The sequence below is a fragment of the Falco peregrinus genome, chromosome 8, assembly GCF_023634155.1.
Source record: "Falco peregrinus isolate bFalPer1 chromosome 8, bFalPer1.pri, whole genome shotgun sequence".
Lineage (NCBI taxonomy): Eukaryota > Metazoa > Chordata > Aves > Falconiformes > Falconidae > Falco > Falco peregrinus.
In genome coordinates, this window is record NC_073728.1 from 17,808,615 (window position 1) to 17,823,523 (window position 14,909).

At 38.2% G+C, this 14,909-nt stretch overlaps 1 protein-coding gene across 13 annotated transcripts in view; it reads left to right on the plus strand.

The window, feature by feature from the left end:
* ZNF385B (zinc finger protein 385B) overlaps positions 1-14,909 on the plus strand; it is a 168,241-nt gene that overhangs the window by 135,970 nt on the left and 17,362 nt on the right. For all 13 annotated transcript variants that reach the window (XM_055812344.1, XM_055812343.1, XM_027786157.2 and 10 more), the window contains one exon: positions 5,995-6,157. In XM_055812344.1, the coding sequence (XP_055668319.1) occupies positions 5,995-6,157 (163 nt within the window). The remainder of the gene's footprint in view (positions 1-5,994; positions 6,158-14,909) is intronic.

The window sequence follows — 14,909 nt, forward strand, 5'->3', positions numbered from 1 at the left end:
TATTTTCCATTTGAGATTACCATTGTACTGACACCAAATGAATACACCATTTGAGACAGAATTGCTGTTGAGAAGACTTCCCATCCAGAGTGGAATTCCTGCTTTAAAAAGATGCAGTAGCAAGGGAGAAGAAGTAGGCGCTACAAGCCACCATGTTCAGTTCCATTTAGTTATGGCACTCACTGGTATTGCAGAGCTTAAGGCACGAAGCTAGACCTCCCGTGTGAATACTCCAGATCTCCCTTTATTTCTGTATTTCTCCTTCTTAATGTCATGCTGCTCTACATAGATTTGATTTTGTATGTTAATTGTCAGACTGGATGGTGTGGTAGCAGTTTCAAGTATTCAGCTTAAGTGTTGATGGTCCAGTGGTCTCATTTCCATGAAGACCTATTGAAGGGATGCTTCAGCGGATCCTGAAGAAACCTGAAAAGATGTTGTTCTTGCACACATACACGCTAAATCATTAGACTTAGCCAAACCTTGCATCAGGTTGTCATTGAAAGGGTCTGGTAGGTTGATATTTTGTCTCTTTATGTAGTAATAAAATCAGTTAATTAGTCATTCACCACCAAATAGATTCTAAAACTCAGTCACTTGTGAACTGTCAGAATGAGTAGTGCTGATTTCAAATATACTGTCAGTCATTACTCCTGACAGGCATAATTTTCAGTAATACTTTGTACTCTAGTCTTACCTGAATTTCAGAGTTTTCTTAAAGGTAATACCACTGTCAATGAATCTGTATGTTCTGTATGTTTCCTGGTTTTCTATATATCTTTCCATCTATACATCTCTATACCTATACACATATTTAAGTTTATGCAAAGTAAAGCCACTGAAGTTATTTTAAGAACTCCGATATGCTAATGATATTCACATTTATTTTAGAAAACATGTTTACATGTAGAAGATGATTTGCATTGTTGATGTTTTATTAGATACAGTCTAGCCTATAAGGCTGACGTATGGTGTGTAGTCTCACAGTTTAACATCCTGATGCTTAGATGTCAAACAATAATTTGAAGTTGAAAATGGCAATTAACTTTAGATTTTAAATAAACTGCAACACTTGGATCATTTATGTATCTCAATGAAATATGTTTTTAAGGGAGGAAAATCTTGTCCTTTCTTACAGCGAAGTCATTAATCCTAATAGCATAGAAGGCTTGCTTAATAAAAAAACAAACTCATAGGGTTTATTGGTTGTGGTTTTTTAATTACTACTTAAATACTGTGAGTGGAATTAAAAATCTGGATTGCTTAAAGAAAGGACAGTCATCTGCCCGCCATTTTAAGGTGTAGAAGTCTGAAAAAAGATGGGAGAAAATTGTATATTTATTTATGTCAATGATATTCTTAATTATTTGCAACTGAATTCAAAATACAGCTTTTCAGTAGACCATAATCTTCTAAAGATTTAGACATATGTTTAGTGTCTTAAAATATGCATCCTATTGATCAAAAAGTAATGCCAGGCAAATGCATAAACACTTTTGTGGAATTTGGCCTGTCAGTATAAGGTATTTTTTGTATTCTGGTATGTAATGTCATATTTATTGCAGCTTAAAGCTTTTTCTGTTCATTAAATCTTACTAGCCAGTACTTGATGACTTACTATACTTTCTAATAAGTGGGGGGATTCAATTTTCCATTTTGAAATTTCGCTACTAAACTACAGTCAGTTTTGGAACCAAGTGGAAATCAGGTTCTCCTTTTTGGTAGGGGGTTCTTTCATATGAAAAAATTTCTTATTCCACTTTTTCAAAAAGTGTCCTCCTTAACCTAGTAAGCATTTCATTTAAAGATTTTAATAATAATAATAGAAGTTTAATAGTGACATTTAATTTTGATTATATAAACAATAAATTTAACCAGATCTTTTAAAAAAAAATAAATATTCCAATAACATTGAATTTTAGCACAGATAAATTATTTTACTGTAGAATTGATTCAACCCTCCAGTAAATGATCCCTGTACACAGGAATAAGTTATTATGCCAGTAAAAAGCATCACAGTACATGAATACCGAGAGATTCCTTAAGGTTGTATATCTTTATTTTGACTTTTCCTAACTATTTGTGTTTTCTCAAATATTGTTTTCATGATACGGAGTTTGCATGAGTTAGTTGTACTTAATTTAGTTAATGTTAATGACGTTAAAAAGCACATTCAGTTTTCATTTAAGATATTGCATCCCTGAGATATTTACTCTTAAATTCATTTTAGATTTTATTGGGGTTTTATATTAAAATTGGTAAATTGTCTTTCTTTTATACATGTGACTTATAAACCTTGTGTGTACTGATCTTCCTTTAGATTATCAGAGTAAATGAAAATAAACGTTCATCTTCTTGTCTTAACTAAAAATGAAAGTTTTATACATCATGGCGTATTTCAGTGATGTATGTTACAAAGCTTGTAACCGGTACTGTATTGCTGTAGCTGTGTCAGAAACAAGTTTTAAATGGGACTTGGAGCAAATATTCTTGCCTTTATTGTGGTACTTGTGCAAATATTTTTTAAAAGTAGGGTTAATAATGATCAGGACATTGATAATCTGAATAACTGGTACTAGCAATAATCAGAACTTGCGTTCCAATTTCAGATTCCCACAGCTGTCCTTTTTCCTTTTGCTTACTATGACTTCAGAAAACTCCAATGGTTCTTTTAACAGTTCCACAGAACGTAGTTCCCTGTTGATACTGTATTTCAGTTACCAAAAGGTGACTGATTCAAATGATTTATGCCACATTGGATAAGCAGTGAACTCTGAACTTTAGGTGTATCTGAGAGGGTTAGAAAATAGTGCTTATGTGGCTAGGAAACATTGCTTCAGTACCTCAAGGAATGCTCCTCTAACTTCGTGTTTGAAAAAGAGTATCTGTGTTTCTACTCACAGAACAGAGATGAGTTGAAAGAGCCTGAAAAACAAAGGTTTACCAAAATCCAGCCACTGGCATTTGAAACTAGACAAATGTAGAAATAAATGGTATGTACTTAACTGACAAAGTCAAGCACTGAAACATTTTACCAAAAATAGATTTTTCATCTCTAGCTACTTCAGAATCAAAATTTTTTCCCCAAAGGCAAATGGACTAGTTCAAACATTTTTTGAAAAGGCTGGTGTTCTCAGAAGCTGTACTTAGATGCTCATAGCAATACCTTCTGGCCTTATAATGTACAACTATGAATTTGATAATAAAGATATTATACTAGTTAGAAAGCTTAAATCAAAAGTGAGTCCATTCCCCACATTTCCATGAGGCTTTGCTTGTGTTTGTGGAAGTCTTAATTTTAATTCTGCCTGGGCTTGTTTGTTCTCAACAGGTCTCTTGTACACTATATGAGGATTGAATGAAGGGAATCAAAGACTGTAGCAGGTTATTACTGATATTGCAGGCATTATTATTGCATATATCAGCAGAAAGGCTTATTATCAAAGAATTGACTTACTAAGTCTTTCTCTTGAGTGCACTTATGTCTTATGTTATAGCTTTGGCCTCAGGCAGCATATGATCCTATCAACAACACACATATGCGCAGAGCATAGAGTTCAAATATTTAAAGGGACATCATCAACTTGAGCGTGCTTGAGTGGAAAAATCTTGTACTTGCTATTATTTAAAGTTGAAAGTATTGGAATGGAAAGAGGATATATACACCTCAATTTTTAGCTTCACTTTCTTTACACTGTAATTTGTGAATAGTTCATTTAATTTTGTTGATGGCAAACACTCCTAGTACATCATGTAGCAACAGCAAAGCTTAAGACAAATGGACAAAACCCAGCAAGGGTGGGGAGAGACAGGGTGAGACTCTTGTGCTGATGTAAGACCCATCGACATCATGGGGTGCACACAGATCTGTGCTCCTCTACCCACATCCAGAACTGAAGAAGTCCAACCTAGAAGTTGACAAGTGTCCCTTTAAGTAGTGCACGTAGTAGAAGTGGTGTAGTTGTTTAGTTGTTCCTTGATAATTCTTAAATTGTGTTTGTACATGTGTTAATATTTCAAAGGTTTTAAAATCAAGGAAAAGTTTAATAGCAATTGGTGAGTAGACTTTTTACTGTTTGTATTATGAAATCTTTTTAAAAAAATCTCAATTTCATAGGAATTCAAAGTAAAACTTATTTAGTACCCTTTCTTGCTGAATACTTGCTTACTGAAATCTCCTCTAAAAAAGATGTAGCCACAACATGTCACATACCCTGTCCTTTTGAGGCAGAAAGCACTGTGTTTCACAGGGTGTATAATCACTTAAGGAGCTTCAGTGTATAAGAACTTCACTTGTCTATTTTAGCATCACTTCTCCATCAGTTTTAACAGTGTATATAATTGTTGTGAGGACTCCAAACACCGTCTGTTCTCTTGTCTGGTCCAGCTGTTTCTACTCTTCACTTACACTCTACCATATGATAAAACTGTTACCACGCTTTCCCAAGGTGACTGTATTGTAATGCCTGTTTCTGCTGATCTTAAAATGATTGTCCTGGTTATGGCAGCACTCTTAATGGAATTCAAATGTCTTAGATGTTATAGTTGCTTTTTATAAAAAGCATGTGACTTGTTTCATGGCTCACTTCATTTAATGCATTGAACTAAATAAAATACTCGTAATCAGTTGAAGAGAGGGAATGTGTTTTTGCATGAACATAAGTAAAAGTTTATTTACACCGATGTTTTTGTATGCCAGGTACCAAGGTGTGGTCATCTGGTTACATGAAGCATGCTTTCTCTGAGTGTTTTACTTTGACATAAACTACAATATTAACTTTGTTAGTTAATATGTAACCTTCAATAGAGGCGCCTAGTAGTATATCTGAAATAATTTTTTAAAATTATGTTTGGAAATACTAATATTGCAAAGCTATTGCTGAATAGCATAATGTTATGAAAGTAGGCAGTGTTTTGTATACAATTATGTTTCTTACCCATTTTTGGTAAATTCATTTCTTAAGAAGTCAAGAAAAACATTTAACTCATTAACTGAAATTTCCAAGTTTTGGAGTTTCTATTAAGCATGTAGTTCCTTAGTTTTGCACCTAACAAAGGAGCCTGATTTGTCAAGGCGGCTGGTTATGTCAGGAACAGTAACAGGAGCTCAAAATTACTGAAAAAAACAGGCATTTATTTGTGTGTCTAGCTTTAGCTGTGCAACTTCAAAGACACTGACCTAGTTTCTGAAGATAGCTTTAAGACAAAGGTGAAGGAAAGATTACATCTCAGTACATATTTCTACTGTTCTGTTTGGGCAGAAGAGTACATTATATATGAAGCACTTTGCAGGGGGAGGGGGGGAAAGCTCCTCTCCTTCCTGCCCTTCAGGTTCCAATGTTCTTAGTCTGTGGAAAAAAATATTCAAGGCAATTTATAAAACAATCAAGACTGATACGTATTTAGTTTTCTGTGTTTTAATTGGGTCTACTGAAGTTTATAGGTATGGTATTTCTTCATTTTAACCCTTCTTTCTTGATCTAATAGTGCAGTCATGTCATTAATGCCTGTTTCAATTGCTGATAGTGTAAGGATGAAAATATTTCAGGACTTTTGTGCTAGATCAAACAGGAGGGGAAATGGATTTAATCATGTTACAGCATGGTACATCTTTCTAAGTATAAGCAATACAGACTAGGGAACAGTACATGAAAATTGAGTAGCACATCTTCAATTGGATGTGTTTACATTTGTACAGTGCTTTAAATCTTTAAGCACCATGGAAGCAAAGAATTACATCAGGAGTGACAGAGCTTTATGTAATCTTGAAGCCTCTTTTTCCGAGTTAGTGAAAACATGTACCATTCATTAAAATCCTGTCATTTGAATATAGAAGAACTTACATCTAGGAAAACTGTTAGTATAAAGCTACTAAAATTTTCTAGGTGGAATAATGTGGTGCCTACTATTGAAAGTGTCACTTTTCTGCCTTGTCATCCATTGTGTTATATAGAAGTACAGAAAAAAGTGAGCCTGATTTGTTCTCCTTTGTAGAGCCAGGCCGAGGCCCACTACAAAGGAAGTAAACATGCCAAGAAGGTCAAAGCACTAGAGGCAACGAAAAATAAACCCAAAGTTGGTTCTTCCAAGGACAGCGCAAAGGCTAACACAAGCTGCTCCACCACGCCAGTCACAGCCAACATCTCTGACAAATCAGGTCAATGAAAACTTTTTGTTCTATACATTCTTTATTTTCTCCTTTTTTAGTGTTTGTACGAGAGAATCTGGTTGCATGACAGTGATCTGTGACTTGTGTTTTCTAAACTATTTACTGTGTTTTCTTGTTCAGGATTGATTGGTTTTTATATCAGAATGCTCTTTCACATCTGTGAAACATCTGGTGTCCCTGAAAGCTGAAGTATTTTTTTTTTTTTTAACTTGTGAAATTGACTCTTATAAAGTATGTTCTTCATACAACAATAATAATGAATGGTGTGGGTGGAGGGGCAAGTCTGAGATGTATGTATTTAGCTGAAGCATAAAAAACCTTTGTGAGGAATTTCTCCTTTCTGAATAGGATAATAATGTTCAAACAGGGAAGCACACCTACAGAAGTGTAGTGAAGCCTCATGGCATGGATTATTTCCTGACTTGTACAGCTCATTAGCACTCCAACATCACTTCCCCACCCCCCTGCCTCCATATATAGTAATCTGAGGAAGAGCAGTAGCATTAATTGCAGTGGAGTTGCTGGAGTCTCTCCTTGCTCTGTTAGTGTTGTGTTACTGAATGAAACAGGAGAATCTCCTGAACTCGCTGACAGTCTGAGATACTGTACTTGTTATGCAGGAGAAAGCAGCTACTGTGGGTTGCCCAACTGTTGGTCTAATAGACTGCTTCTGATAAATTTGCTTCTGTCTTGATAGCCATTTATTACCCTCTTCACCAGAGCTGAGCTTGCCTCAGATGCCTTAAGGTGAATGACACAGTTTTCTGACGCACCACACCTCCCCCCCCCCGCAAAAAAAAAATAATTTCCTTATCAGTCAGCCTGCTGTTTTCATAACAGCACCAAAACTGTCTTTGTCTGAGTACTTAGCAATGGGTCCCAAATTTTGGGTTGATTCACCTAGCAAATCACATTTTAGGTTTGAGAGAGATAACATAAATCCAAGTAGCATCTTCAGGTAAACAAGCCATGTTACTATAAAACAGTAGCAGACTACCATTGATCTAAATCAAATGTGGACTATTGAACGAAAAGAGATTTAAAATATTTGATAAATATTTTACTCTGAAATATCAAAAATAGCTTTGGTTAAAATGTCTTACTGCTCCAGGTGTACACTGTAAGAAGTCAGACAGCTTCTTAAGTAAGGTATCAGTTAAAACTTCAGAGGATTTAACATATTAAGAATGCATTCTGTGATAATGTAATTGTTATAATGCCCTCCTCTGACTATGCCAAAGGCTGAGGGCCAAATAACGCCATTATCTCTTCCCTAAGTCTGGATCTGTCTCGTGTGTCCTTTGCCAGATAGATCTGTCCCTGACATGATTTTCTTCTCTGTGCAGTGTACCTAAAATCATTCACACCTCTACATTCAGTTTCTGATAAAATAATCTAACCCATGGCAAGGGAAACCTGCTCTCGATATTTTTATATTGCCCTGTTTTGTCAGTGTGTTGGTTTATGTTATTAATTACTCCACATAAATTAGACAGATTACCATCTGTGTCTGTTGGATTATACCACTGCAAATGTTTCTACATTAAAAAATAAATCACAGTGGCGATTTAGTTAAACACTTTTTACCCGTTAGGAGAACAGTGGGATTCTCTGTGGAGGGGAGAATCCTCAGTGCCTGTTATTCTTCTACAGGAGATTGCATATGGGATGTTTGGGAGGCCAAAAACCTGAACCTGGCATGGCAAATTCTCCATATACACAGGGAATGCTGGTCACAGAGCTGGGGAAAGCTTGGAGGTGGGGGTTTTTACCATGCTAAGGACATGAAACCAAACCATAATTTTGATCAGCTACACGTTCCCTTACAGTGGCTATTGTTCATCTGCTCTTTAACATATGTTTAGCTCTTTAACGTAATGCTTATTGCAGCTAGTGCAATCACTATGTTGCTTCTGGGAATCAGTGGTAGGGGTTTTTTTACCTTGGAGCAACTAACTGATACCATTTTTTCCCTGAATATTTTAACACAGCTTTCATTCTCTGAGAAATGGATTATTACTATATATTAACTGTATAGGTATATTCTAGTTTTCCTTAAAAGATTTCTAATACTGAGAGTTTCAGTTCATGTGTGTATTTGTCATCTTGTTTTTTTTAGCCTGATTTCCAAAGGAAATGAGGGTTACAGTCACATCATCTATCCGTACTTCTGTTATTCTCTGGCCCTGTCTTTACAACTTTGACTATATTGTCTAGCATCAAGAAAATGTATGAGATAGAGGTTTTAATGAAGCTCCTAGAAGTCTGATGGAAATTGGCACCTGGATAGAAGAGAAGCCTTAACTTATGGTCCATCCTGAGAGATGCTACCATGTGAGCTCTGTTTTGCTTGGCCTGCTGACTGGCCAGGCACTATGTTTCTGTTCAGGATGGAGGGTGGTGGTGGTGGTGGTGTATGAGAGCGTGTATGTGTGGCGTAGATCTGAAAAAAATTGCATTAGAAGGACATAAGGTGGGGCTACATGGAATCAAGGAAGGGAATTAAATTCCACCAGTTGCGGAGCTGTTGTTTAGCCATTGCATTTTGGAGTATTGCTAAGTTCCTCAGAAATGTTCATCAAGAAGTCAGTCATTCCTGGTGTCCTCTTCTTGGAAGGAAGAGGAGAATGAGAAGCTAAACAGAGAAGACAGTTTAAAGTTCTTGTGTTTGTTATCCACTGTACTTCCACTGGTATTAGTGCAGAATGGGTAGGGACTGTTATAGTAAACTGATAAACTGAATTTACTATTCTTATATGTAGGTCCATTAATAACAGGACACAATAGGCACATCTAACAGCCTTTTTGATGTGCTGTCATTTTGCGTGACATAATGATAAATGATCTGGAGCTCTCTGAATGGTTGCTATATATTGAACTAAAATGTCAAGTTAAGTTTACTACAGAGCCATGTCTTCAGTGGGTCAGCTATAGCATGAGATCCAAAACACTGATTTGTCAGAAATCACTATTGTAGTAGTAACAGGAAAAATAATTTCACTGTTGGCTCAGTTTATGTGATGAATTTATGAAAGGCAAAACCCAAACTCATCCAGTCCTTATTTTTCAAAATTTATGATGCGGTGGTCTCTCTGCAGCCGTTCCTTTCAACTTGAGAAGTGTAGCTGCTGGTAGAGCTACAAAGGTTAAATTAATCTTTAAGCTCTTTTACGAAGTTTCCAGAAGGATGTGGGCTCCTGCAGACAAAAGTAGCCTCAGCCAAATGGAAAGGGGTGACTCTGGAACTCAGTCTGATGTGAACAGTGCCCAAGCTGTGAGAGAGTGGTCTTCCGTGCTGGGGTTAATAATACATTATGACTCAGAAATTACTTTTGTAAATAGATCATCTGCTGCACATGTAATGATAAAGCCACAGTACCACAGTGCTGTGTTGGCTGCAACCTCGGGTAAGGGAATATTGATGGGCTGGATTGCACAAGTTTTGCATCCTAACACGACAGACTACTATGTGATCCTATTTTCTTAGTGCACAACTCTTCACCATTCAGAAAATACTTGTTTGTTGATATTTGTAAGTACCACCATCCTATCCTGTTGACTGTTTCAGCAGACAGGAAGAAAACTCCACAGCTGATGTATGACAAGGTGGCAGTTCCCCTACCTCTTGTAGGGTCATGTCTGCTTGATTTGACGGGTATTTGCAGATTGAAGGTGTCCATAGGGGACCATTTCATAACCTGTCTCCCGCACAGTTTCTCTGTCTAACTAGGAGAAGTCTAGTAATGGCTATAGAACAGTTTCATATGCTAGAAAATCACTACTGTGACACTGCAAGCTTTTTTGTAGCTGCTTTGAGCCATGGCTACAGAGCAGCAGTGTTAACAGCACCGGGAGCTGCTCTTTCATTGAGGCTGTGGAGGGTTGACCCTGGCTGGACACCAGGTGCCCACCAAAGCCACTTTATCACTACCTCTCCTCAGCTGGACAGGGGAGGGAAAATGTAACAAAAGACTCATGGTTTGAGGTAAGGACGTGGAGATCACTCAGCAATTACCATCACAGGCAAAACAGACTTGAGGTGGGGAAATCAATTTATTGCTGTTCAAATCAGAGTAAGATAATAAGAAATAAAATGAAATCTTAAAAAAACCTTTCCCCTACCCCTCCCTTCTTCCTGGGCTCAACTTCACTCCTGATTTCTCTACCTCCTTCCCCCCAAGTGGTGCAAGGAGGTGGGGAGTGGGGGCTGCAGCCAGTTCATTACACGTTCTCTCTACTGCTCCTTCCTTCTCCGCGGATGGGCCCCTCACACTCTTCCCCTGCTCCAGCGTGGGGTCCCTCCCACAGGGTGTGGTCCTTCAGGACCAGACTGCTCTGGCATGGGTCCCCCATGGAGTCAGAAGCTCTTGTCAGCAAACCTGCTCCAGCCTGGTCTTCTTGCCAGGTCACAGCCTCCTTTGGGCATCCACCTGTCTTGACATGGGGTCCTGCTTGGACTGCAGGTGGGTATCTGCTCCACTGTGGACCTCCGTGGGCTGCAGGGAAATCTCTGCCCTGGTGCCTGGAGCACCTCCTGCCCCTCCTTCTGCACTGACCTGGGTGTCTGTGGAGTTGTTGCTCTCACACAGTCTCACTTCTTTCTCCAGCCGCAATTGCTGCTGTGCAGCAGCTTTTTTCCTCACTTCTTAAAGGGGGGAAACCTTTAGTGCTACCACACTAAAGGTGCTACCACAGTGGCTGATGGGCTTGGTCAGCAGCAGATCTGTCTGTAGCTGGCTGGCTTTGGCTCCATCAGATACAAGGGAAGCTTCTAGCAGCTTCTCACAGAACCCACCCCTGTAGCCCCTCTGCTACAAAATCCTTGCCACACAAACCCAATACAGGGGCAAAGATTCCCTTTCCTCCCTGTGGAAGCCCAGGATTTTCAGGGTGGCTTTACACAGAAGTATACATATGTGTATGGCATATATGTATGGCATTGCATTAGAAAACAGCAGGGATAGTAACCACTACATAACACAGTCTAGAATATTTAGTGTGTTTTAAATATAGCTCTGAGAATGCACTAGAAGACAGTGTCTGTGATCCCAGGTTAGCATAATCTAGATGCTTACAGTGATGAGTCCTTTAGGAATGCGTATGGTAATAACTGGTTTGAAATGTCACTGTTTACTTATCAAGCAAAGAGGAATTCTTTGATCATACTTACAAATCAAAATAAATAGTTCAAAATGAAGCAGGCAGATGATGTGGTATCACCTCATTTGCATTTTGCTTTGATATAAAAATCAGGAAGTAAATGCAACTTTTAAACTACTCAAAAGAGTCAAAACCAGGTTTCAGATTATAAAAGTAAGGTCATTTTTTTCCCCTGCCTTTGATCTATTCAGTATATGGTCTGTTTCCTTTGTGCCAATGAGAGGTATGGACATTTCGGGTTCAGTCCTCATTCAAGAGCAGAAGGCTCTGCTACTTGGGACTTAGTAGGTACAGATAAACCCTTTGGATGCTCTCTGAAAACACCTTTTTGTTCAGCTGGTGCAGGAATAGGCAACATTACACACCTAACTAAGCCAAATGCTAGACCCTGTGTCAAATCATGACCTCTCATGACCTACTGCTTTGTTCTGTAGCAATGTCTCGGGGCAGCTCAACAAGCAGTTCACAGGGTCATGGTGATGATATTCCAGCATATGAGCAGTCCTGTGCTTATCTCGCTGTGTATGGCAAGGACAGAAGGAAAGGGATGCAACTGGAAAGTTGTTTGCCAGCTTCTCAATCCTAAGTGGGCTCCGTAAGAGTTATTTCAGTCATTACAGCTCTATAACTAAAACCAGCTGGAGGTTGTTCTGGGGAACGTTGTCACGCTAGAGTGCAGTGCAGCGTCTGACACTGAATGGGCTAGCTCACATTTTTAAAACAGCCTAGACATGTTGACGGACCTAATTAATGCCAATAAATGCCAAAATAAATGTCATGTAGACATATGGTAATTAGTTGGCCCATTAGACAGGACTGGCAACTCCAAGCTCTAGCAGCCTTAGAAAAGTCGACCTTGAGTTCTCATCTGTGGGTTTTAGTTTGTTAAGGGCTTTCTGTGGGTGCTTTGGCAACAAAACTGAGTGTTTTCCTTTTATTCCTAAAGTAGTGCAACACGTTGAATCACATTCATAGGAAGATTATGATGGGTTGGATTTCTCCAGTGCCCCAATTACCAGCGCTGTTTATTCATGAGCTACCAATGAGATGTAATGTCCCAAGGGAGAGCTCAGTTTGTATTTCACAAGTCCACCATCAGGACACTCCCTTAGTCATGTTGCTTTCATTGCTTATTTTAAAAATCTTTCTGCCATTGCTTAAATTCTTAACTTTTCCGTATGTATCTCCGAACTTAGAGTAATCCTAAAAATGATACCAGTTCTCTTAACAAAATCCCTTTTCACCTGAACATTTATTTCCATTTATCACCTTGTTCTCCACTCATTTTAAAGGAACACCTTGTTTACATAGCTCAAATAAACCTTTTTTTAGATAATCCTTCAGAAATAGCTGGGAGAGAGAGGCATGCAGCCTCCCCAGCTGAACTGTGGTCTGTCTGTTCTGGGAATTCTAGGTTATTTGTCATATAGATACCATCATAAGAACCTCAAAGTTTAGCGTGTTTCTAGGGCATTTATTCTTCAATCTTTTGATGCTTTGTAATGTACTCAAGTCCTCTAGACCTCAAAACATGTTGCAGCAAAGTTGAATTCTGAGGGTGGGGCAGGGAGGGAGAGAGGCTGTAGAAGAGAAGCACAACAAGGATGTGTTTGGCTTGCTTTTGCCCCAGCGTCAGTGAGTCACATTTGAGAGGTTGTGTCTTACGCCACTCAGAGTTGCTCATTGTTAGGTCTAGCCTCCATCAAAAGCTACGAATGGCCTCATCACTTCTTCACATTTATGCTTATGTGAAGAGTTGTTCTGAAGTTATACTCTATAAAATAATCATGCATCTGCATTTGTATGTATTGAGATAGTGCCTGCTAAGCAGTGGCATATTTCTGTTAAAGGTGTTAGTTTATGGTCAACTAAGTGAAAATTCAGTCAGATTCAGCCACCAGAGTCATTCCAAGGGCATTTTTTCATTAAAGCCTGAGGATTGTTTTTTTTCAATCAATGTTTCACAGCCATCTGAAGATTATTCTATGTTGCCACCTGTTGAAACTCTATCCCCAAAACAGAGGAGAAGGCACAGTGTAGAATTTGCTGCTTGACCACAGTGGTTTTATAGTTGATAATATAAAATAGTATTAACAAATGGTCATAAATTCATCACAGATACACTGTTGCAAGTACTGTATGTGTATTTACATGAACATTATGTTATTGGTATTGATATGTAAAATATACTGTCGGTGGCACACGTAATGCCTGTATTGGCTCTATTACTAATAGCTTCCAGGCACTTTCTGGTGGGTTATTTCAGCAGCTGTTTCGGGAAGTTGCTGTTTGGTTTATGCTCTTAGGATGAAAGGTTAACCAAAAGGATAATTAGCAAATCAAAGTCTATTAACAGGAATTCATTACAGTAGATTGGATCTTTGAACCCTTTTCCTGTCACTTCGACTGCTCATACTTTTCAAAAGTGGATATTGAAGCCTCAACTTTCCATGAGTGTCTTACAGCCTGAATGGAAGAGCAGTCGTTCTGCACATTTTGGTGTTGATAAACTCCTGGGAGCTCCTGGAAGTCTTCAGGTGTTTCTTCAGTCTGTCTATAATAATGCTAACTGGTACATAACCAAATTCTGTACCTCTACTGAAAACTGATTGTAGGTGCCACTGCCTGAAACATATGCTCTGTGACTGATACAATTACATTGACAATCTGTTGCAATTCTTGTTCAATTTCAGTCTTCTTTTTCTACAGTTATTATATCAATTGAATACATGCAAGCAAGATTTTGTTTTGATCAAATGGTAGACTTTTTCTCCCACAGTAATTAAGGCAGAATCTCTGCATTGCATTACAAAAAAATAGGTTGTGAGGTGAAATAAGACTCTTTTTGGGTGCTTCACTGTGCCTGAGCATTCATGTGTCCTGTATCATTAAAACTGTACCACTTATTCCAGTTCTAAAAACTTCATTGCATATTTTTTTCATTAGCACCCTTAAAATTATTCAAAGTTTTTCTTACTTTGCAGATAGGTACAGAAAGGCATTGGGCCAAGCAAGATTGACTCTCTTAATGTTGCTGGACAGTGGGAGCAGAGCAAGGACGCTGTCAGCTACTGGTTTGGGTCTTTTTTAGCTAGGTGTATGTGGTCATTTAAAGAATCCATTTATATACTTTGAATCTTTCAGCACCTCTTTTATACTGTAAAAATCAGGCATCTGTTTTTCTTGTTTGTTCTGCTGATGTGCCTATTAATATCCAAAGACTTTTTTGGATAGGATGGTGATGATAATGGAATGATAATAAGGTGAATATGAGGTAACAAAAACTACTAACAAGTGTGTGTGTGTACTTCCATATATACGGGACATAATACCGGGTAGGTGGTACTACCAGAACTATTATGTATCACATCATTCTTTGCTCATCATTATCTTTACAACATACGATTACAAGAGTTCCTGAGTCTTCAGGTAACAAAATGGAGAAATTGGGACAAAAAAGGAGCAGCTGGCAAAAACAGAGTTAAGACAGATACCAATGTCACTCATCAGTTTTGCAATTTTCATTAGGAAGAAAGATGATCAGAAGTTACCTAAAAGGTGACGGTTATATAATGAGATT